Source organism: Amblyraja radiata, chromosome 10, assembly GCF_010909765.2.
Source record: "Amblyraja radiata isolate CabotCenter1 chromosome 10, sAmbRad1.1.pri, whole genome shotgun sequence".
Lineage (NCBI taxonomy): Eukaryota > Metazoa > Chordata > Chondrichthyes > Rajiformes > Rajidae > Amblyraja > Amblyraja radiata.
The window spans coordinates 57,703,329-57,728,852 of record NC_045965.1 but is presented as its reverse complement, the minus strand read 5'-3'; the positions used below and the strand labels follow the sequence as shown (position 1 = coordinate 57,728,852).

General features: G+C 41.9%; 1 protein-coding gene across 3 annotated transcripts in view; it reads left to right on the top strand.

Annotated features, from left to right (window-relative positions):
* Window positions 1-25,524, top strand: part of btbd8 (BTB domain containing 8) — an 89,338-nt gene that overhangs the window by 62,397 nt on the left and 1,417 nt on the right. For 2 of the 3 annotated variants that reach the window (XM_033028961.1, XM_033028958.1), the window contains 5 exons: window positions 11,737-11,798; window positions 12,256-12,988; window positions 14,246-14,324; window positions 18,726-18,865; window positions 22,388-24,670. In XM_033028961.1, the coding sequence (XP_032884852.1) occupies window positions 11,737-11,798; window positions 12,256-12,988; window positions 14,246-14,324; window positions 18,726-18,865; window positions 22,388-24,670 (3,297 nt within the window). The remainder of the gene's footprint in view (window positions 1-11,736; window positions 11,799-12,255; window positions 12,989-14,245; window positions 14,325-18,725; window positions 18,866-22,387; window positions 24,671-25,524) is intronic. The other variant, XM_033028959.1, reaches the window with a different exon arrangement.

The window sequence follows — 25,524 nt, the reverse complement described above, 5'->3', positions numbered from 1 at the left end:
AGAATTGAATATCATCTAGATTACTTTATTTTTAGATTGTTTATTGAAGAATTTGCTTTTTCTGAGAGTTCAATTGTCGTAACGGACTTGTCAGGAGAATGAGTGCATTACTGGCAAAAACTAATTTCAAATTTCAAGGCTGTCCAACAGATTACATCATGAACCTTAAAAAAAACCAAAGTGATATTTAAAGAGATTAGAAATATCTAAAACACACTTTGTTTTTTTTTAAGGTTCATGATGTAATCTGTTGGACAGCCTTGAAATTTGAAATGAGTTTTTGCCAGTAATGCACTCATTCTCCTGACAAGTCCGTTACGACAATTGAACTCTCAGAAAAAGCAAATTCTTCAATAAACAATCTAAAAATAAAGTAGAATTACTTTAAACAGTTTTTACTTTTTCATCAAGTTAATTTTTCAAAACATTATGCAAAATAAACTGCATTGACTATATATATTTTTTTGGACTTTTTTGCCAATGTTTTTCATTTTTATTGCTGTCAGGTTTTACTTTAGCATTATACGGATAATTTGATGCTCTACTTGGTCATAACAAAATTATGAAAGAGATCAACTGATAATGCACAGGTATAATTATATTACGTGCATAGTAACAAAATTACTGTGTCGCTATGAATATTGAGAGAAATCTGGGATGAGAAAAAGATTGTTGTGCTTCGATCATGTGCCTGCTCCCCTTTATCTTTCTCGGTGGTGGTAGAAACATAGAAAATAGGTGCAGGAGTAGGCCATTCTGCCCTTCCATACAGCACCGCCATTCAATATGTTCATGGCTGATCATTCAAAATCAGTACCCCGTTCTGGTTTTTTCCCCATATCCCGTGATTCCCTGAGCCCTAAGAGCTTAATCTAACTCTCTTGAATAGTGGTTTGGAAGCTGTTTTCAGAATAGCTGTGTTAATTCTATTTTGAGCTCATTACTGGTGACAGATGGTCAGAGTATTCAGGATAGTGATTTAATGGCCCAACGATGACGTTGTACTGAAGAAAATATTTGTTGTTTTCACTGGTGTTCACAAGTGACCCACAATCATCTTGGCACAGGATTACAGATAATGTAACATAACCAAGATTTTTTTAAATATTGGGGTTTGCACCCATCTGATTGTTGCCAAAGGATTTCAGTTCTGACAAATGGAACATAGAAGATATATATTTGTCATATTTTGAACATTGATTGGACAGAAATTTGGAAGATCATTAACTGCAACATCTTAATAATATGAGGTAGCAAGAGGGTGTTAGGATTTAATGTCAAGCTACATGAATTCAAACTTTCAGCTATGGTATGAAATCATGTACAGGGTATAGTTGGGTGGAAGTGTAGTATTTATCCTTAGACTATCTGGAACAAGTATCAGAAGCTGATCTCGTGTCAAATTAAGAATATTAGGAAATCAGAATACAATTACAAATTGAAATGGATAAACAAATAATATTAATATGCATTCAACCACAGGGGTGTGAAGGAAAGGATAATAATCAACTAAGCTGTCTGAGTGAGTAGTGTTGGTTGGAAAAAGGCTTGTACCTTTCACAGCCTTGAGACATTTCAAATCACTATGGCTAGTAATATACTCATTGCAAGAAACATGGAAGTAAATTAGCCATTATTGATGATGGATCAGTATTGGCCAGGACATGGGTAATGTCCATAGCCTTTCATAAGTTCATCAATTCATAAGGCTTCAGAGCAGAATTAGGCCATTTAGCTCAACCAGTTTACTCTGCCATTCAATCATGGCTGATCTCTCTCTCCCTCCAAGCCCTATTCTCCTGCCTTAACCCAATAACCCTTGACACTCGTACTGATCAAGAATCTATCTATCTCTGCCTTGAAAATATCCATTGACGGCCCCCACAGCCTTCTGTGGCAATGAACTCTACAGATTCACCACCCTCTAACTAAAGAAATTCCTCATCCTTCTGAAAAAGGAACAACCTTTAAATCTGAGGCTATGACTGGTCCTAGACTCTCCCACTTTGTGGAAACATCCTCTGCACATGCACTCTATCCAGGTCTTTGGTAAGTTTTTGAAATCTTCCCCCCCCCCCCCCCCCCCCCCCCCCCCCCCCAAATCCCTCTAAATTCCAGCAAGTAGAGGCCCAGTGTCGTCAAACGCTCATCATATGTTAACCCACTCATTCCTGGGATCATTCTTGTAAGCCTCCTCTGGACCCTCTCCAGAGCCAGCACATAATTCCCCAGATATGGGGACCAACATTGCTCACAATACTCCAAAATCAGCCGACCAGTGCCTCCTAGAGCCTCAGCATTACATCCCAGTTTCGGTATTTTAGTCTACTTGAAATAATTGCTAGCATTGAGTTTGCCTTCCTTAATACCAATTCAATTTGTTCCAAATGGGGTCGTAAAGGACTGGAGAAGAAGGGTCTCACCCGAAACGTTGTCCGTCCATTTCCCTACATAGATGCTCCCTGATATGCTGAGCATTCTGGCACTTTGTGTCAGTGTTGTTCCTTTATTTAAGGGCAATAGGGACAAACTAGGAATTTGGATGCCAATGATTTTTACTTCAGCGGGTGGGAAGTTATTAGATAAGATTCTTGGAGATGGGATCTGCTCCCATCTAGAACAGTGTAGACTTATTTTTGTGAAGGAGAGCAGTCAGGTCATACAAACATGAGTTTTTTGAGGAGATAACAAAGATAATGAGGGTAGGGCAATGGATGTTGATCCACATGGGCTTTAAGGTAATTGACAAGGTCCCCCAGTGGGCTGATCGAGGAGATTAAGGCACATGGGATCCACAGTGAGTTGGTAGCTTCAATTCAAAATTGGCTTGGTCTCAAACTACACAAACATTGGCAGAGTTATGGCTAGTGAGGAAGGTTGGATATAGGATATAAGGATATAGGATATTAGGATATAGGATAAGGATATAGGATATAGATTAGTCGGAAAGGGCAGATGGAGTTTAATCTAGACAAGTGTGAGCTGTTGCACTTTGAGGTCAACTTTAGAGGAAAGTATACACTAAATAGCAGAACTCTTGGGCACCTTGATGTACAGAACATTCATTGGGTGCAAGTAATATGCATTCAATTGGAAAGAAGGGTTGATGAGGGATAGTCAGCATGGGTTTTGCACATGGGATATTGTGTGTCGTGTATTTCAGATTTTTGAAGTACCAAGTCGGTTGAGGGCAGGGCTACAGTCATAGCCTACATCGACTTCGGCAGGCCGCATGGTTGGCTGCTCTGGAAGGTTAGATTGCATGGGATCCAGTGAGAGCTTGTGAACTGGATACATAATTGGCTTAATGTTGGGATGTTTCTGTGACTGAAGACCTGAAGACTAATGGTGTGCCTCAGGAATCTGTTGGGCCCATTGCTGGTTAGCCCATAGAAAATTAAACAGTACAGAAGAGCAAATATGTAAGGAGAACGCAGATATTAGTAGTAAGCACAAGGTAGTGATTGTGGAAGATTTCAATTTTCCACACAGACTGGGAAACACATTCTGTAAATGGGCTGGATGGTTTGGAGTTTGTAAAATGTGTGCAGGAGAGTTTTTTGCAGCAATACATAGAGGTACCTACTAGAGAAGGGGCAGTGCTGGACCTCCTGTTAGGAAATGAGATGGGTCAGGTGGCGTAGGTATGTGTTGGGGAACACTTCGGGTCCAGTGATCACAATACCATTAGTTTCAATATAATTATGGAGAGGGTCAGAACTGGACCTAGGGTTGAGATTTTTGATTGGAGAAAGGCTAACTTTGAGGAGATGCGGGTAGGAGTTAATTGGGACGTGTTGTTTTATGGGAAAGATGTGGAGGAGAAATGGAAGACATTTAAAGGTGAAATTTTAAGAGTACAGAATCTTTATGTCCCTGTTCGGTTGAAAGGAAATAGTAAAAATTGGAAAGGGAAATTGGACACTTGATTCGGAAAAAGAGAGAGATCTACAATAATTATAGGCAGCATGGAGTAAATGAGGTGCTTGAGTATAAAGAATGTAAAAAGAATCTTAAGAAATAAATTAGAAAAGCTAAAAGAAGATATGAGGTTGCTTTGGCAAGTAAGGTGAAAGTAAATCCGAAGGGTTTCTACAGCTATATTAATAGCAAAAAGATAACAAGGGATAAAATTGGTCCATTGGACAGCTATCTGCAGAGTCAAAAGAGATGGGGGGAGATATTGAACAATTTCTTTTCTTCGGTATTCACCAAGGAGAAGGATATTGAATTATGTGAGGTAAGGGAAACGGGTAGAGTAGCAATGGAAACTATGAGATTCAAAGAAGAGGAAGTACTGACACTTTTGAAAAATATAAATGTGGATAAGTCTCCAGGTCCTGATATTCCCTAGGACATTGAGGGAAGTTAGTGTAGAAATAGCAGGGACTATGACAGAAATATTTCAAATGTCATTAGAAACGGGAATAGTGCCGGAGGATTGGCGTACTGCGCATGTTGTTCCATTGTTTAAAAAGTGTTCTAAGAGTAAACCTAGCAATTATAGACCTGTTAGTTTGACGACAGTGATGGGCAAATTAATGGAAAGGATACTTAGAGATAATATATATAAGCATCTGGATAAACAGGGTCTGATTAGGAACAGTCAACATGGATTTGTGCCTGGAAGGTCATGTTTGACTAATCTTCTTGAATTTTTTGAAGCGATTACTCGGGAAATTGATGAGGGTAAAGCAGTGGATGTTGTCTATATGGACTTCAGTAAGGCCTTTGACAAGGTTCCTCATGGAAGGTTGGTTAAGAAGGTTCAATGGTTGGGTATTAATGGTGGAGTAGCAAGATGAATTCAACAGTGGCTGAATGGGAGATGCCAGAGAGTAATGGTGGATGGCTGTTTGTCAGGTTGGAGGCCGGTGTCTAGTGGGGTGCCACAGGGATCTGTGTTGGGTCCACTGTTGTTTGTCATGTACATCAATGATCTGGATGATGGTGTGGTAAATTGGATTAGTAAATATGCAGATGATATTAAGATAGGTGGTGTTGTGGATAATGAAGAAGATTTTCAAAGTCTACAGAGAGATTTAGGCCATTTGGAAGAGTGGACTGAAAGATGGCAGATGGATTTTAATCTTGGCAGGACAAATCAAAATAGGACGTACATGGTAAATGGTAGTGAGTTGAGGAATGCAGTTGAACAGAGGGATCTAGGAATAACTGTGCACAGTTCCCTGAAGGTGGAATCTCATGTAGATAGGGTGGTAAAGAAAGCTTTTGGTGTGCTGGCCTTTATAAATCAGAGCATTGAGTATAGAAGTTGGGATGTAATGTTAAAATTGTACAAGGCATTGGTGAGGCCAATTCTGGAGTATGGTGTACAATTTTGGTCGCCTAATTATAGGAAGGATGTTAACAAAATAGAGAGAGTACAGAGGAGATTTACTAGAATGTTGCCTGGGTTTCAGCAACTAACTTACAGAGAAAGGTTGAACAAGTTAGGTCTTTATTCTTTGGAGCGCAGAAGGTTAAGGGGGGACTTGATAGAGGTCTTTAAAATGATGAGAGGGATAGACAGAGTTGACGTGGATAAGCTTTTCCCATTGAGAGTAGGGAAGATTCAAACAAGAGGACATGACTTGTGAATTAAGGGACAGAAGTTTAGGGGTAAAATGAGGGGGAACTTCTTTACTCAGAGAGTGGTAGCTGTGTGGAATGAGCTTCCAGTGGAAGTGGTGGAGGCAGGTTCGATTTTATCATTTAAAAATAAATTGGATAGGTATATGGGCGGGAAAGGAATGGAGGGTTATGATCTGAGTGCAGGTAGATGGGACTAGGGGAGATAAGTGTTCGGCATGTTCTAGAAGGGCCGAGATGGCCTGTGTCCGTGCTGTAATTGTTATATGGTTATATGGAGAAGAAGAACAGGCCCTTTGGCCCACAATGTCCGTGTAAACATGATACCAAGTTAAACTAATCTCCTTTGCCTGCACATGATCCATATCCCTCCATTCCCTGCATGTTTTTGTGTCTATTTAAAAACCTTAAATCGCACTTGTGCCTGCCTCCATCACCACCCCAGGCACCCATCACCCTTTGTGTGGGGGGAAAAAAAACTTGTCCCGCACAACTCATTTAAACTTTACCCTTCCAACCTTAAAGCTGTGCTCTCTAGTCTTTGTTTCCACTCTGAGAACTGCCTCTGGCGCTGTAAGGCAACAACTCTGCCGCTGCGCCACCATGCCGACCAAGTCAACCATAGAGCAGTCTTGCTATTTGCAAGTAGAAATGATATAGCCGTCATAGTAAGTTTTTCCGTAGAGCAGCCAAGCTGCTGGAGAAATCTGTTGTGCTGATAATTGAGAGGGAGCAATGCAATGATTCAACGTAAGGCTTTCAGTGTGTGCGTGCGCGCGTCTGTGTGTGTATGCGCGCGTCTGTGTGTGTGTTCAATTTCTTTAAGTCTATCTAGTCTCCCTTCAGCCTCTGACACTCCAAAGAAAAGAATCCAAGTTTGTCCTGCCTCTCTAAATGGCTAATATCCTCTAATCCAGGCAACAGTATCTGTATCGACGATTTGAATGAGAACATACAAGCTATGCTTCGTAGGTTTGCATATGACACTGAAATATGTGTAATCGTAGACCGTGAAGATGGTTATCAAGAATTACAACATGATCTTGATCAGCTGGGCAAATGGGAGGAGGAATGGCAAATGGAATTTAATTCAGATAAGTGAGGTGTTGCATGTTGGGAAGTCAAACCAGTGCAGGTCCTTCATGGTGAAAGGCAGGGCCCTGAGAAGTGATGTAGGGCAAAGGGATCTCGGAGTACACTTGAAAGTGGTGCCACATAAGGTGGTGAAGAAGGTTTTTGACACATTGGCCTTCATCGGTCAGGGAACTGCGTCTCGAAGTTGGGACAATATGTCACAATTGTACAAGACACTGGTGGGGGTCACCTTTGGAATTTGGTGTTACCTTGCAGGAAAGGTGCCACTAAGTTGGGAAGGTTGCTGAGAAGATTTATGGGACTCGAGGCCCTGAGCTGTATGCTGGGCAGAATAAGTAATCGTTGAAGAGCAGATATCTGAGGGTGATCTTGCAGAGGTGTATAAAGTCATGATAAAAATTGATGTGATTGTAGTCTTTTTCTCAGGTTAGGGGAATCAAGAACTGTTAGTAGTCTTCTAACTAACAAGGGGCCCAGGTGGCTTCAATTGGCATCACATCTGTGGACATTATCTGCTTCCACAGTATCTGGCAGCGATCTAGATACTGTGCCTAGTTTTTATGCATGCCATTGGAGTGAGAATTCACAGATAAGATTCAACCAACTGCATCAGGCTGGTATTCAATTCAATTCAACTTTATTGTCATTGCACAAATACGAGTACAGGTACAACGAAATGCAGTTTAGCGTCTGGTTAGAGTGCAAGATAGTAGAAATAAAAATACTGGTTAAACAATGTGTGCACTGTGGATGAATTAAACTGGTACATAGGCAAATAAATGTATACAAATGGGAGAGTATAAAAGATAGCTAGCGACGGGACTGTGAGTTCAGCATTTTAATGGTGTTATTGAAAAAGCTGTTCCTCAGCCTGCTTGTGCGAGACCTGAGGCTCCTGTACCGCCTCCCTGATGGGAGGAGGGCAAATAGTCCATGGTTAGGGTGAGAGGGGTCCTTGATGATTTTCCCGGCCCGTCTCAGACACCGTTTGCAGTGGAGGGCATCCATGGCAGGGAGCGGGGCACCGATGATGTGATGAGCGGTTTTCACCGCCCGTTGCAGTGCCTTCCTGTCAGCTGTGGTGCAGCTGCTGTACCATACCGTGAAGCAGGTGGTCAGGGTGCTTTCGATGGTACAGCGGTAGAAGTTGGACAGGATCTGGGGGGACAGGTGAGCTTTCTTAAGCCTCCTCAGAAAGTAAAGGCGCTGCTGCGCCTTTTTGATCCGTTTGGTTGAATAGAAAGTATAGTTGAAATCAGGGTGTTGGATCATTTAAGGGAATGTTGATAGAATAGGCATTTTCAGCTGAGAAACAGAATTCAGTAGAATACAACCTCTGTAGAATAGCTGTCTCTGGTCCCAGCAATAATTAGCTGCACATTTACTCTGAACAAATTTCACAGCTTCTCTATAGGACCTTTTTTATATAAGTTTTCTCTTCCATTTGAGTTTTAGGATGTACCCCTAAATTGTAGCCTTTCTTGTGACTGTATTTCAGGCTGCACTGAGACCCTGAGGAGGCAGTAAATTTGCATGTCCTGTCTGATCAGTGTTGCAAGTCCAGCAATGTTGGGTTGACAGGTCAGGAGGTAAAATGGGAGGGAACATCACTAAAGTATGCTGTCTGATGCAGGACACTATTCAGGCTCCCAAGATTTCATTGTTAAATAGAATTCACAGTTCATGAATGCAGTATTGGAACAAAATAGTGAAAGCAGTAATTCCTTACACCGATATTTGTGGTTGCTGCTTTGAGGAAATACACAATGTGAACTCTGAAATTAAATATTGTTCGCCATCTGTTAGTCTTGCAGTATACGACCATCAAAGTGACTGAACGGAGACGTGCCGGCCCTGTCCTGCACCACAATTTACTTTTCCAGTCATGTAGAGCCTTTCTCAGTGCATTAAGGGCAGACGACAGCACATTTACAATAGCTGACTGTGCCCTCTAGGAATCCTGAAATCCCGCATAAGCTCAAAGAAAACAATATAAAGGGGATAAAGATTAATCGCCTATATCTTTTATGAAAGGGAAATAAAGAAATGGCAGAGGAATGAAACAATTGCTCTGTGTCATTCTTTAAGAAAAAGACACACACCATGCTATATTATGTCTTGGATCAAGGATCTAGTGAGTGTGGAGCTGAAAGAACTGAGTGCTGGTCAAAAGACAGTATGAGAAAATAGATGAACTAGAAGGCTGATAAATACCAAAGATTTGTTGAAGATTAGTGCATTTATTTCATTAAAGATCTTAATTTGTCAGTAGAACCGCATCATTTGAATAGGTCTTGGAGTCTTTGACTTAATCTGCATCATTGTAAATTTAAAAACCTAAAATCCTTTCCAGAATGAGTGAAAAATTGAAAGCATAATTTGTTTTGAACCTCCTCGACTAACAACTTGCGCTGTTGTGGTTCAGTATTCTTAGACAAACAGAAATAAAATCAGTGATCAAGCAGTACAATCTTTATTTCGCCAGGCGGGTGTGGTAAAACTCTGCAGATTACAGACTATACAGAGTTCTCATCCCCACACAAAGGGGCAGTGATCATATTACATATATACTCCAATAACCAACGATTCAGCAATACCTTATCAACAGATCATAGTACAGCCTCTTGCTTCTTAAGATTGACAGCTTCTTATGATTGACAGGTTCTTCTGACAGAGGAAGGGTTAGCCATATATGGTTATATGAGAAGGCTATATTTCTGAACAACAAGCATTTTTGATTTTTCTACTTATGACGCACATAATCTTATAGTCTGAATTATTTTCTAAATGTTTATATTATAGAGACATTCATGAAGCTGTGCTTGTTATCTCGCTTATGTTATTGGAAAGGGAATATCAACAGTTCTTAGCTTTGTTATTGAAAGCAAAGGATAGTGCGTTTTGCTGGCTTTGCAATTTAATAGGAGAAAGTAAAAGCTTGTCTTAGTTTTAGCTGAATCCATTTTGTAAGTTTAAATCTTTTTTTTTAACTTCCACAGGGCAACCTGAAATGTTAACTCTTTTCTCTTTCACCAGATACTGCCTGACCTGAGTGGTTCCAGCACTTTCTGTTTTTATTTTGAACCACTGCCTTACTTTGCTTATCAACAACTTGGAGATTTATCATGCCTCAATTCTGTGAGGATTCAGAAGCATCATAAATTTCCAGGTTAAAAAATGCACCATGGACATCTAATCCACCTTCCAACCTGGATGTCATGTTATGCATTGGTGACATTAAATAATCAGAGATAATAATAAACTTATCGGGTAATCGAGAACAGACCCAACGATTTATGAAAACCAGCGGGACCATGGATCAATAATGGCCACTTAAGTTTACCATAAACCTTTTCCAGTTAGACAGATGGAATATAGTGTAGCAAAGTGTGGAGTCATGCATCTTGGTAGCAGAAATAAAGGCGTAGACTATTTTCTAAATGGGGTGAGAATCCAGTAATCGGAGGTGCAAAGGGACTTGGGAGTGCTGATACAGGATTCCCAAAAAGTTAATCTGCAAGTCGAATCGGTAGTAAAGAAAGCAAACTCAATGCTAGCCTTTATTTCAAGAGGGCTTATATACAAAACAGGGATGTAATGTTGAGGCTCTGTAAGGCACTGGTAAGGCTGCATCTGAAATATTGTGAGAAATTTTGGGCACCTTTTCTGAGGAAGGATGTGCTGGCTCCGGAGAGGGTCCAGAGGAGGTTTACAAGAATGATCCCAGGAATGAGTAGGTTAACCTATGATGACCATTTGTCGGCACTGGGCCTGTACTTGCTGGAGTTTAGAAGAATGAGGATGGACATCATTGAAACATTCAAAATAGTGAAAGGCTTGGATGGAGTAGATACGGAGAGGATTTTCTATTAGTGGGAGAGTCTAGAACTAGAGGTCATAGCATAATTAAAGGATGTTCTTCTAGGTAGGAGATGAGGAGAAATGTTTTTAGTCAGAGGGTGGTGAATCAGTGGAATTCTTTGCCACAGAAGGCTGCAGAGGCTGTCAGTTGATATTTTTAAGGCAGAGGTAGATAGATTCTTGATTAGTACGGGTGTCAGAGGTTATGGGGAGAAGGCAGGAGAATGGGGTTAATAGAGGGAGAGATAGACCAGCCATGATTGAATGGCGGAGTAGATGATGGGCCGATTGGCCTAATTCTACTCGTATTCCTTATGACCTTAGTCAAAGGTATCTTAAATAGTAATATTTACACAAAGTTTTAATGCCGTTGCCAAATCCAATACATTGATCGCCAAGCTACTGTCATCAGTAAGATGGCAATCAAGACCAAGGTACTCTGTGGTTACATGGTGGATGAATTGTCTTGCTGCCTCCCTTCAGAGAGCTCCAGCTGAGTGAATGGAATCTAAAACTCCTTCATTTCTTCCTCCTTTGGTGCAGCCATTAAGTGTAAATGTTGAAAGATTTCCTGTGCATTTTCCATAGCAAAAGCAAGTAATTGAAAGTGAGCCTTTTGTGCAGCTGTTTAAGCTTTTTACTACTTTTTCACCATCTGTCAAAGTATTTATATCCACTTTAGAGGACTGAATGTCTGGATGTTCTATAACAAGTGCCAACCCATTACACACAAGAGGATAAGGCATTGGACTTTTCTCTAAATTCCAGAAAGTATTGGGTTTGAACTGTATAAGTTCTGTCTCATTTCTTTGAAAAATGTGTCATTTTTAATATTTAATCTTCTGACCTAATGCATTCAACCCATTGAATCCTTTCCAGTATTTTACTCAAGCCAAGTGTTATGACAAAAGAATGAATTTTGCTGGCATTTTGAGAGTGTATCTAACTAATGGACTGAGATGAGCGGAAATTTATTTACTCGGAGGATTGCAAATCTTTGGAATTTTCTACCCTCAAGGGTTGTTGATGCTCAGTCAAGAGCAAAATCAATAGATTCTTGGACACTTAAGAAATTGAGAGATGTGGGGATCAGGCGAGAAAGTAAATTGAAGTGCAAAGTTGAACATGAACTTAAATGTCAGAGTAGGCTTTAGGCTTCTACTTATGTTTTTGTGTATCATGTTTCAGCTGCTCTGGACAAAGGTGACAATAGAAAACTTGCCAAAAAACCAACCTTGACCAGTTTCCAGGTAAGGATTATGATTAAGATCTATTATTTTCTATGTGTATACATTTGAGAATGCAAATCAAGAATTATACCTAATTTTACATTTTGGTTAGGATTAGGCTTGTTATTGTCATGTGCACCAAGGTACAGTGTAAAGCTCTGTTTTGCGTACTATCCAATCAAATTGGATAACACGACACAAATACGATTGTGTCAACCTTAAGCACAATAGATGGAGCAAATGGGAAGATTCAGAGAGCAGAATATAGTTCTCAGCCAAGTAGCTCACCAGCTCCATAGAGAAAGCCCAATGTCTGTAATGGGATAGAGAAGAATTGATGGTACCCTAGTTTATAGAAGAACCATCTGTAATTTTTAAATAGTAAAATAATCCAGGATTAATCTAATTGTGTACATGTGACTCAAACTCTTTTTAAAAATTATTTAATGATGTGCATTAACTTTACATTTGCTCACAGCATAAAGAAAATCCGACGCTCAATTCGGACGCACTTGACACGGAAGGGCAAGCCTGCAGAAAGGGGAAGCTGCGGTCAAGTACAAATCTATACAAAAGTTGTGTGGCTAGTGCTTCAAAAATGAAATCTGAAGGATTGGGGGCATCAGTTCCAAAATCAAATGGGCGAATGCATGCAAACGTTTCAAGAAAGGAGGAAACAAAGGACAAGATTGTTAAAAAGCCAAGTGAAAAAATGCCAAAAGGTGGGAAAGGCAATGAGAAAAGCACTTCAACGAAGGCTAACATCTCTGCAAAAACCAGATCAGAGGCCAGGATAAAAAGCGAGGGAGTGGCTATTAAAGTAAAAGGACATTCTGCCAGTTGGTCATGTCCAGGGGTCTCTACAATGGCCAGCAAAGAGACTGGTGGTCACGATGGAAAATCAACTACAGGAGCCCGGCCTAAAGTAGCTTCTAATTTGTCTGGTGTCCAACCCAAGTCAGGAAAACCACTCAAGAAAACCACTCAGCCACAGCCAGAGAAAAATGGGAATAGGTGCAATTCTGACAAGCTGGAACTTTCAAACAAAAGCCTCACGGTAGACACAGGTGGGCACACCAGTGAATTGGAGGGCAGAGCAACAAATGAAATGAACAATTGTGGCAAAAAGCTGGCATCTTTCAGCAATCCTATTGAAAGTATTGTCCAAAAGTTTGCAAAGACCCCTTTAAGCCAGAAGGTTTATTCTGCAGGTTTGTTGTTTTTGCCGTTAAATAGAGTCATCGAGTCTGACAGCGTAGAAACTGGTCCTTCGGCCCAACTTGCCCACACCGGCCAACATGTCAAATTTACACTAGTCCAACCTACCTGCGTTTGGCCCATTTCCCTCTAAACCTGTCCTAACCATGTACCTAACTAAATGTTTCTTAAATGTTGCGATAGTACCTGCCTCAACTACCTCCTCTGGCAGCTCGTTCCATACACATACCACCCTTTGCATGAAAAGGTTACTCCTCAGATTCGTATTAAATCTTTCCCCTGTCACCTTAAACCTTTGTTCTCAATTCTCCTACTCTGGGCAACAAACTGTGCATCTACCCGATCTATTCCTCTCATGATTTTATACACCTCTATAAGATCACCCCTCATTCTCCTGTGCTCCAAGGAATAGAGTTCCAGCTCTCAAGGAATAGAGTCCCAGTTTGGTCAACCTCCCCTCATAGCTCAGGCCATCGAGCCCTGGCAACATCGTAAATTTTCTCTGCAACATGACCATTTTGGAACTTTCAACCTTTTCCCTCCTTCTGTAGGTGTGCTGCAGAGTGGTGGAGAGATTGTCTTCTGTCCTGAACTGGATCACAGTCTGCATGATGTAGACTGCAGACTATGCTGTACCTCCCAAACCCATGACATTCAGTACAAAGATAGATATGGGAAGCGTGTACAAGGAACCCTGTTCCTCTAGCCTGATGTGCATTTGGAGTTGTTTGGGAAATAAAATTTGACCCTGCCAGGTATTCCCATCAAATTAAATACAAAACAAGAGGCATGTTTATTTTTGTCTCCTTCCATCCCATTTGCCATGATGGTTGCTTTCTCTCTCCTCCACATTAAGTCTTTTCCACTAAATGTAACACCAAATTGAATCGGCAGATGGCTTAGTCAATAATTCGGGCTTAAATGTGAGCTGGGATTTTAACTTCAGTTCTTCAGTGTGGACTCCAAAGGCAGCTGAAATCCTTTTAGTAGGATTTACAGATCAAACAAATTGATATGTTGCAATTTCAACATCTGTGACCTCCATAGATGTAAATCGTGCCCCAGCGAGTTTAGCCAGTGTGACTTTCTTTTCCATTCCCCTCCGGTGTGCTCGTGCTCTCACCTAAGTAACCTAATGACCCACACCACTGTTCTCAATGCCAGTGGGCTGCTCTGTTGCTGAGCTGATGGTGAGCAATTGCATTAAAATGTAATTTGTTATTTTATTCCTCCCCATGACTACTTCACAGTTAACAGGACAGCAACTGTCGTCAAAGTAACAAAGACACCACCTGCTTCAATGAAAACCACCAGACCCATTTCTAGTAGGTGAGCAATAGTTATAAATCTTTTCATGATTTTTATTTTCTCTATTTTCTTCGACCCCCCATCACCACTGCACAGATGGGTTTTTAAAAATATATTAAGAGTTATTGCTTTGAAAAAATGTAGCCCTTTAAGTTAGAGTTGTAAAGCACGGAAACAAGCTCTTCAGCCCAATTTGCCCATGCCGACCAAGATGCCCCATCTATGCAAGTGCTTGCTGCCTGTGTTTGACCCATATCCCTCTAAAACTTTATCCTATCCATGTACTTGACCAAATGTCTATTAAATGTTGTAATAGTACTTTCCTTGACTATAATGCCAAGGGGAAGCCTCAAATACTTCCTCTGGGTATTACAGTCATAGGAATCCATACATATGATCACAGAGCAACAAAACTTTGCATGTAAAATAAAATTAAATTATTTAGTGTGCCGCATTACCGTAAATGTGAGATTTTATTGGATCCAATGTGGTATGTAAACAGGAATCTGATTTAATGTAGGTTTGGTGCCCTCTGCTGGATTAATGCATTTTCTTTGAAGAGAATTGTAATAACTTGGGAATACATTCGCACAGATTTTCACAAAAGAATGAATACTCCCAGATTTCACTGTTCTGCAACATTCTACAAGGCGCTATCATTTACAGTGTAGGTCAGACACTAGTTTGACCTACTAAAGTGGAACACCTCAAACATGTCAGAGTTAATGTTATCGGTAGGCGGCGCGACTCTCGTCTGCAGCGGCCTCTGCAGTCCGTCTGCGTTTTTATTATTTTATGTCTATGTTTTTATGTAGTTTTTGTTATTTTTGTTGGGGTATGTGTGTGGGGGGGGTGGTGTGGGGGGGTTGGGGGTAACTTTTAATTCTCTCCCTGCACGGGAGACCCGACCTTTTCTTTGTCGGGTCTCCGTTGTCGTTGGGGCTGCAACGAGGAGCTGCCTCCAACAGGAAGACCGGGGGCTGTGGTGCCGACTACTCACCTCACCGTCGCGGAGCTGGCCGAGTCCAGAGCGGGTGGAGCTGTGGTGGACGCTGCTGCGACCCGACCCCCGGAGATTCGGTGGCTGCAACTACGGGTTTGGCGGACGGTAACACCGGGAGCCCGCGGGTCCCTGGAGGGAGACCGCTTTTCGGGGCTTCCGCAGCGGCGACTTCTCCCGCCCGAGTTGCGGGGTTGAAAAGCACCTGGAGCGGGGCCTTACAGCACCGCCCCGCGCGGCTTGGAATGGCGGCGGGTCTCTGCGAGCGCGCGCCGGGGGCTCTAACACCAAGACCCGGTGCGCGACCTTGCATCACCCGGCGTGGCTTTAATGGCCACGGGACAATTGCCATCGCCCGCCGGGGGCTTTGACTTTGACTTTGACTCTGACATCGGGGGGGGAGAGTGCAGTGGAGAGAGAAGTTTTTTTGGCCTTCCATCACAGCAATGTGATGGATGTTTATGTAAATTATGTTGTGTCTTGGGTCTATTTGTTTGTAATGTATGGCTGCAGAAATGGCATTTCGTTTGGACCTCAAGGGGTCCAAATGACAATAAATTGAATTGTATTGTATTGTATTGTATTATTATACTGAGACTTGATGATATCATTAAATGACTCGATAAACACACTGCACCACTGCAAACTCTTGAACTAACAGTACCTTAGAAGGCACTGTTACTTCAGCCCAAAGGAGCAGAAATTGGTGCACAACACTGCTATTAAAGTAGTGTCTTTAAGTATTGGGGGTAAGAGGCAGATTGGTTTGCAGAAATAATTCCAGAACAGGTGTAGATAACCAATCTCTTTGTCCTCACTGAGGGCCACGGGAAGGTGATAGTGAAGGATTTTTATTTGTAAGGATAGAGGAAATGGGTCGACTGGAGAGATCGGTTAAATGTGAGCAGGAATTGGTACTAAAAAGGTGAGAGGGGCAAAGTTTAAAGATGTGCGGGGCAGTTTTTTTTTTTTTTTACAGGAATGGGTGTTAGGAACACACTGCCAGGGGTAAAAGTGAAAAGCAGATTTCCTTCTCACAACTGTCCCGTTGTGTTACTCCAGCATTTTGTGTCTATCTTTGGTTCAAACTAGCATCTGCAGTTCCTTCATACACAGGTAAGTATCTGTGATGGACTGGGCAGTGTCTACCATTTTATTGTAATTTCCTTCATTCCTGGGCATTAAAGTTGCCAAACTCAGCCATGATGCTCTCAACCAAAGACTGTGTAACTGCAAATTGGAGAACAGCATCTCGTATTTTGCTTGGGCAGCTTACAGCCCAGTGGTATGAATATTGATTTCTCTCACTTCAGGTAGCTCCAGCATTCCCTTTCCTGTCACCCGACGAATAGCTTACAATGGTCTGTTTCCTTTATCATCGTTACTTTTTTTGCACATCTTTCATTCTTTATCTCTCCACATCACCATGTTCTTTATCTCTCCACATCACCATCCATCTCTCTTCCCTTATCGCTAACCAGTCTGAAGAAGGGTCTAGAGCAGAAACGTCACCCATTCCTCCTCTCCAGAGATGCTGCCTGTCCAGCTGAGTTACTCCAGCTTTGTGTCTATCTTCAGTTTAAATCAGCATATGCAGTTCCTTCTTACATAATATTCTCAACCATACCGCTGTAGAAGTTCAAGAGTATTTGTTGACACACCAAATCTTCTAAGGAAGTAGAAGTGTTGATGGGATCCTTTATGATTGCATCAGCGTGCTGGGCCCAGGGCAAATCTTCAGAGATATGCATGCCCAGGAACTTGAAGTTGTTGATTCTTTCCACCATTAACTTGTCAATGAAGGCAGATTTGTGGATCCTCTGCTTTCCTTGTCCAAAGTCAACAATTAACTACTTGGTCTTACTGATGTGGAGAAGATAAGTAAAAGCAGGAATAAAACATTCTGTCTCTCCTGATGTCCCTGCCCTTTGCTGCTGATCATGGTGCCGTGTTTCTGTTCTGACTCCTTATCCCTTGATGTCCAAAGGTCTATACATCTCTTTCTTGAACATATTCAATGGTTTATCTTCCACTACCCTCTTGCGTGGAAAATTCTAAATATTCTCACGCCCCGGGGTAATAACATTTCTTCTAGTGTCTGTACTAAATTGTTTTCGAGACTGACCATTGGCTATAGAAGCTGCAGCCAGAATTAATGTTATCATAGGGTCATAAGGAATAGGAGTAGAATTAGGCCATTCGGCCCATCAAGTCTACTCCGCCATTCAATCATGGCTGATCTATCTCTCCCTCTTAACCCCATTCTCCTGCCTTCTGACACCTGTTCCATCTACCATATCAAGCCCGTTAATTGTTTTGCAACTTTAAATGAGATCATCTCTCGTGCTTCTAAACTGTAGAGAGTATGGGTCCATTCCACTTAACCAAGAAGGGAACAGTTTGGAAATCTACAGCTCGGGTAGCATCCGTGGTAGAAGAAAATTTTAATTTTCAATGACAGTGCAATATTTAACTGATATTTCAGAATCAGAATCACACTTTATTTGCCAAGTATGTTTTGCAACATACGAGGAATTACATTGGCCAGATCAATCGTACAATTAAAAGCAACAAATCACTCAAAAACACATTTTAACATGAACATCCACCACAATGACACCTACACATTCCTCACTGTCATGGAAGGCAAAATAAAGTTCTTCCTTTTGTTCTTTCTCGGTCGGGGGGGCTCGAGCCCTCCGTTGACGGGACGGTCTTGACTCCCGTAGCTGGCGGCGTTTGGGCCCTCCGCATCGATGCGATCTGCTCCCGCGTCGGGGGAATGTCAGCTCCCCCGGGCTGGTCGATCGAACCTCGCGTCAGGGCTGGTCGAGCCTTCCGCGGCGTTGGAGCTCCTGACTAGCCTCTCCCGAGACTGCGAGCCCTAGATGGTAAGTCCACTGTGGTCGCGGTGGGAACGATCCCAGGCAAGGGATCTGCACCGATGTTAAGTCCGTGCCCCACGGTGGGGCTCACGACAGTCTGAGGAGGCCTCCAGCTCCAGCGATGGTAGGCCGCAGAGCCCGGAGAACGTGATCCGAAAATTGATCACATCTCCGGGAAGGTAGGAACTTGAAAAAAGGTTCCCCCGATCCCCTCCCCCCCCACACAAAACATACCGAAGAACATTAAAACAAACTTTTAACGCACTAAAAAAATAACTAAAAGAAAGGAAAAAAACGAACAGACTGTCGGCAGGGCTGCCATCTCCCCAGCTGGTCTATTTTATTTAAATCTATTTTAGGATCTCAAAGCGGGGTTATAGTACACTAAATTAGTTGAAGATAGTTACTAGTTAGAATTATTGACCAAGTGTGTTGTTATTGGATTGGAATGAATGGAATGGAATGCTGTATTTAAATGATGTGAAGTTTCATAGATGAAAAGCAAAATATGAATTGATTTTTTTTTGTGACTGCTAGTATGTCCAACAAACAGAAGGCACAAAGTAGAGATGAAGCAATGTCACCAGCTCAAGTGAAGAGAGCTTGGAATAGTAGCAGTGACCTATCTGCTCAGCAAAAAGCAAAGGCAACATCAGGAGCAACAATCAAGGCAAAAGGTACAGTTTTAATGTTATCTAAATATATGTATCAGAGTAAGAACAGAAGGAAAAGAGTGTGGGATTGTTGAGTGCAGCATCTGGTTGAAGTTGGTGGAAATTGGTGAATGCTCTGAATATGGCAGATGTTGAGGTGGAAGAAGAGCTGGAATATCTTCTGGGTGTGTGGAGAGGGAGTGTTTCCACAGATGCTGCCTGACTTGCTGAGTATTTGCAGCATTTTCTGTTTACATGCCACATCAACCCCTGATTTGACGGAGGTGAGTAGAGTTCAAAAAAACGTATTCAGTCAGTTGAGGAAGGATAGTGGAGGAGGAAGATAGGTTGGGTCTCTGTTCAGAGAAGAAGCAAATGGGCCCTCAGGCTATCCTAGTGTGGGATTGAACTGCAAAGGAGGTAGATGTCCCTAGTGATCCTCTGGAACCAAGAAAATTGGGAATTATCAGAGGCAGAGGCCATTAAATGTGTACTGGATATGTGGGAAGCAACTGGACAACAGGAAAAAGTGGAGTCAAGGTAAATAATGTCAGTGGGTAAGAGCTGCTGATTAAATGGGTCTGCCAGCAGTCTTGCCTATGGATCTTGGGAAGGGCATAGAAATAGGGTCATTGTGGCTGGGGCATCTGAGTCTGGAGGGAAGTCCTCGAGAGGAAATGAGGTCTGTGACCATCTGGGAGAGATGGAATGGAATACTTTATTGTCACATGTGAGAGGCACAGTGAAATTCTTTGCTTCCATAGCCAATGTATACCATTAGCAGCCACCTACATTGCTGACAGAGTTACAAAGCACACCGGCACCATCTTTTGTTCTCCCCCCCCCCCCCCCACACAAACGCACAGCGGTTCCTCCACACCATTGTCCTTTGTTTTCCTCCTCTCCCCAAGTGTCCATTGTTCTCCACCCCCCCCCCCCCACCTCCCTCAAGAGGTCCCCCCACACCGGGTCCTCCATTATTCTCCCCCCACCTCCCTTACGGCTATCCCCCCACCCCGAGTCTTCCATTGTACTTCCCCTCCCCCCTCACGATGGTCCTCCACGCTCTCATCGACCGTCGACCATAGGTCGTCCCGCGAGGCTTCACCACCGCCGAGGCCTCACCGCTGTCGACGCCCCACTTCACGCCTCCTTGATGCCGACCCGGGCCCCAGCCGCGGGGTCCGTCGGCCACTCCGCCAACTCTGACTCCAACCCAAGAGGCCCGGCTCCTCCGTCTGACCCGCGAAGCCCTAGCCCGTCACCGACCCGGGCTTCTACACGACGATCTGGGAGGCATCGAGACTGGCGCCTAAATAAAGGCATCCGGCAGCGCTCCCTGTCCTCAGCCGTGGCCCGCCGGGAAGCCTTGTAGCCACGTGGCCAGATGACGATCTGATGTTCCAAGGGTGTCAAAGGTTATGGCGAGAAGACAGGAGAATAGAGTTAAGGGGAAGATAGATCTGCCATGATTGAATGGCGGAGGAGACTTGATGGGCCAAATGGCCTAATGCTGATCCTATGACTTATGAACATGTAGGGTCACAGACCCAGGGGGAGATCCGAGGTGATGTCAGGAAGCTGGTAATTGGCTTCTGAGGTTTCATTCAGTAGGTAAGCAACAGCATCAACTTTTATTGCAGATTTAATTACAATGTTGGAATTAGTCCAGAATGGAAAAATCGAATACTAGACAGCACAGCATTAAAGTGAGAGGACAAAAGTTTAAAGGTGATATGCCGGCATTTTCTTTTACACAGAGGGTGGTGATTGCTTGGAACTTGCTGCCGGGAATCATGGTTGAAATAGATACGTTAGTGGCATTTCAAGGTTTTTGGATTGGTGCAGGGAATGGAGGGATATGGGTTATGTGCAGGTAGATAAGTGATGGCCATGGCTTCATTTTTGGCACCGTTATCGTTGGCCCAAGGGCTTGTCCTTGTGCTGCACTGCTCCATGTTCTAGTCCTTGGTTAGTAGCAAGCTAGAATTTTAATGAGGTGCTGGTAAGAATGTGGAAGGATTGTGAAACAATTGATTTGGTCAATATTATGTTGCTAGGAGTGAATGGATCTAGTGAAATAGTGAGGGTCAGAGACCAGAGGTTATGCACCTTGGGTTGTTTCACTGTGATAAAGACATTATATAAATTCTGATAATTGCAGAGCCAATGCTTATGGAGGTAATAAATCAGGAGCTGCTTTACTCAGGAAATGATTAGAATGTGGAACTTGTCACCACATGAAAGTTGCTACAATGGATATATTTTAGAAGCTGGAACCTGTTTCCAATAGAAATAAACAATAGTTTTCAATGGGTGAACGTTTGTATTACGTCGTTAATTTAAATCAGAAAGCATGATTTTCTGTTGTAATTATAGGCCACTTTTCTACAGACTATATATAGGTATGTTGCAAAGCCTACCTGAAGCGTCGTTGAAGATCTGCTGCTGAGGGTGTGCGCGATTTTGGCGCCGTTTAGAGGGGGCGGGTTTAAAACGCGATTTTCTCTAAGCTGTTCCAATCGAAAATGTTCAGCCTAGTTAATTATTAACGAAAAATCGCTGGAAGACCCCGTCGCAAAAGCTATTATTAGGTTTAAAGGCCTTGAATAATAGTTATAGTAGTTTAAAAATCAATCTCTAAACCCGCGAACACCAGCAACCGCAGGGTCTCATAAAGCAGACAGCTGAAGTTAGGTTGTATATTTTTACATTAAAATGGGCTTCTAAAGATCCCTTTATACAAAGTTTAATATTGCGAGTAGCTCATTTTGGGCCCATTGTATCCCGCAGTATTTTTCTCGGCATTTGGGGCACAAATCTACCTCAATGTGAACGTTCTAAACCAGCGCGTTCCACAGGGACCCACTGGAAAGCTGATTTAAATGGGCATTTATTTACAGCAATTAAACACTAAATTCCTTCCATTTGGCCTATAAATTAATGTAAATGAGATTTAAAAATCATGTTTTATTGTGAATTATTTGTGAATATTATTTGGACATTTAGGCTATTTAAAAATGTTAATCATTTATTAAGAAATGGATAGATGTTTAGATCTAGTAATTGAAGTCTGAAATTAGCTACAATTAGGTAACTAACTAATTATATGCTTTAATTTCAGGTCATCCAAGTAAGATTATTTTATATTTGTTTCAGAATGCTTCAATCTATGATAACTGAAAATTTCATTCAGTTCTCTTAATTTTTAAGAAAGTTATGGGCTTTTGACTGTTCACGATCACAGCTTTTTTGTTATGTCCATAGAAAATCAATAGGGAACAAGATGCTCATTTCCCAGTATGAAAATGGCCATAACTTTTTAAATACTTGAGATATGAAAGTGAATTAGGTGTCAAATTAAACTTATTTTTATGCTTTATCTGATGGGATAAATTACAGACTTGATTTTTAAAATCTCAAAATTTTGTAACATTGCTACTATATATTTAGTCTTGTTTGTTCCCTTTTGACGGTGTAGTAATCAAAAATAAATTAATTCTGCATGAAGAATGTTTACAATTTTAACCTTTCTTATAATTTTAGATCCGAAGCTGGGAAAAGTGAGCCTTGCTTCAGAAACAGATGCTTTAAAGCTGGCTAGCAAAGTTACAAACAATGAAAAAATAACTGCCCCCAATGAAATGTTTACAAAATCGAATAAATCTAAAGCTGTAAGAACAGCTACTCCTGCAGCATTAAGGACAAGTATAAAGAGAACGGTGCAAACTGGCACCTCAAGCCCCAGAACACCCATTAATTTAAATAACAAGGTTGCACTGAAAGAGAGAAGTGTATCGTTGCCCAATGTAAGAAAACCGTCAACTAAGTCGCTCATTGCCACAAACAAAACTGGTACAGGATTGAAAAGGTCCACCTCTAGTTGTCATGATAAAGCTGCTCCGAATACTCATCGCCATAATGTGAGAAGTGTGGCACGATCAAAAAATGGAACTGTTCATGCTGAACAAGATCAAATGGGAGCAAACGCTCTGTTGGAACCTCGCCCAGGTACAGAGATATCATCAGAGGATTGTAAGTTGGCCAAAGGAGAGCAGAATTTGGAAGGTGTTCAACAAATCTTGACCTCAGAAAATCAATCTAAACTTCATCAAAAGGAGCAAATTGGGAATAAAGTGGCTGCTAATGAAGTTGAAACAACTCTGAAACACTCTGAAGATGATGGCCAATCCTGCGTGAAGCCAAATCAAAGGGTTACCCAACATCATTCTTCAGTATTTACAAATACTGAATTCTCACGTGATCCTGAAACCAAACTGAAAATCCTTGAGGAATGTGAAAACTCAGAGGAAGACCGTCTCAAAAGTGGAAGTTCTCAAGCTACAAACTGTGGTGTTGACACAACACCTGCTGATGCGATTAGAGAAGGTTCGGAACATAACTTGAACCCTGGTGACATGCAAGTTCTGCCTGACTTGCCTAAAGAAATACATATACCAAGTGGTATGGAAAATCAAGAGGATGATTTTGAAACATTGGTGGAGTCTTGGAACTTGGGTACAGAGGTCTATCCATCTTCAGACACTTCTTTCCCAAAACAAAGTCCGGACACAGACACTGGAAGTGCAACAACGTCATCCGATGATATTAAACCTAACTCTGAGGACTATGATGCTGGAGGTTCCCAAGATGATGATGGATCAAATGAGAGAGGCATTTCCAAATGCAGTACTGTTGTTTGTCATGACTTTCTTGGAAGAAGTAGCAGTGACACCAGTACACCGGAAGAACTTAAGGAATATGACAGCGGATTGAAAGTAGAAGTGAAAATGAAAGGAGTGGAGGAGCCCCATGGTCAGACTGGAGCACGAGAGTCCATAAGCGATCATGGTTTCAAAAACTCTCATCAAGGAAATAAGACAAATGAAAAAAGTGGCGAGGAATGCGTTGTGCCCATTGGTGACAATCTAGATGCTGCCTTGGAAATCTTGTCCTTGTGTGACGTTACTGAGGAAGACAAGTCTGAAGTCGAGAATGCAGTGAAAACACTCCCAACTGTTTCTGCTCCTCCCCCTCCTGAGCAGAACACTTACCACTTCCAGGGTATTGATAACCTGGCTTTTGAAGATGTCGCTGAAAATGAGACGGAGGTGACAAAGTTTCCCTCGGCTGCGAATTTTAAGCGTTCTGTCCTGCTCTCTGTGGATGAGTGTGAAGAGCTTGGTTCTGACGAGGGAGATGCTGAAACACCTGCCCGTTCCATGGATTCTCTTACCCCCTCTGATGTATTTGACAGCGGTGTCCATGAAGGTGATTGTCAACCTCAAGGGAGAACCTACTATTCCCGGTACTCCCTGGAAATTGAGGATGACCTCTTGAACTATGACTTTCCAAAGCAGCCTAAAAGACAGTGTAAAGCTCCCGGTCCCTCACCACTTGCTGATGGGGTCAGTATGAAGGCTAATAATTCAACTTTGCAAGCTGCTTCAACAGAATCGGAGCAAGAAGTGGATACTACACCAGCTACTCCCCATCATGACGCTGCCGAGGGAAGGAATAAACTTGCAGAAAAGGACATGATGGGAGTAAGTGCACCTGAACGACAGCAGGAGGACAATGTCTTGCCTGTGAAAGATAATATCCAGCCAGCCGCTGGGGATGGCAGTGGTGATGCGGGTGGTGGCAGTGATGGTCGACCTCAGGAAAGACCCTGTCATTTGCAGCTCTGCCAAAAAGAGCAATCTTCCACTGAGCACAGCGAGGGCTTTGCAACAGACACCATTGATCATGTAGCAAACACGGGAAAAGGGAATGTGCAAGGGGGGCACTCAACATCCAGTGAACAAGCTAGTAATACTTTACCAACAGGTAATGTATGTCATAATTAACCTTTCATAGCACTTGGTCTGAAGATGGCACTTGAGCTTCGTTGTCAAATTGCACCTGTTTTAGGGAATGAAACTAAGACCACTTCAGTGTAGTTTGCAGAACCATAGGGCTTTTAACATTAAGTGGCAAAGTGCAGTAGAAAGAAGGTTGAGTTTGCAAGGTACAAAAATGTGCAACTATCTCAAGAATTATTAAATGTGAACATTGTACATTCTTTCCTATTGTCAGCATGAATGTAGGACTTTAGTTATTTACATACTTAATAACAATAGGTTATTGAAAGCATCTGCACTTGAATCTTCTGGCCATTTTCTGTAAATAACATGAAAGATCATTTAGCCAAAGCCATGTATTTGATAGACATGTGTAATATAACTGAATGTGTTCGGCCAGATACTGTTTAGAGCTTCGTGGAAATCTTTTGCACGTTGAATCCACGAATGCTGGCATGCGAGGTTAAACCTACACAGCCCTTTTTGAGTGGGTGGAATGCCAAAGTAATTAGATTTAGACTTGTTTACAAATTAGTATTTGCAATAACTGTTTTTTTACATCTTTGAACTAATTTCTTTGGTTGCAAGACAAAATAAATGTTTATTTGACCATTTGGAGAATCTAAACTAAATTTGCACTGAAATATTAATAGTAATACATGTAAACTTCTGTAAATCAAATTTTGATTTGAGGGAACTGCCCAACAACAATGTATTGTGGATACTGTACTTGTTTTGTCCAGAATGTAATTCAAATTATTTATGTTTGTATTCCTAAAGTTAAATTAAGCCAAATGTATTTAAATTGTCAAATTGATGACTGATTTATTTAACAATGAT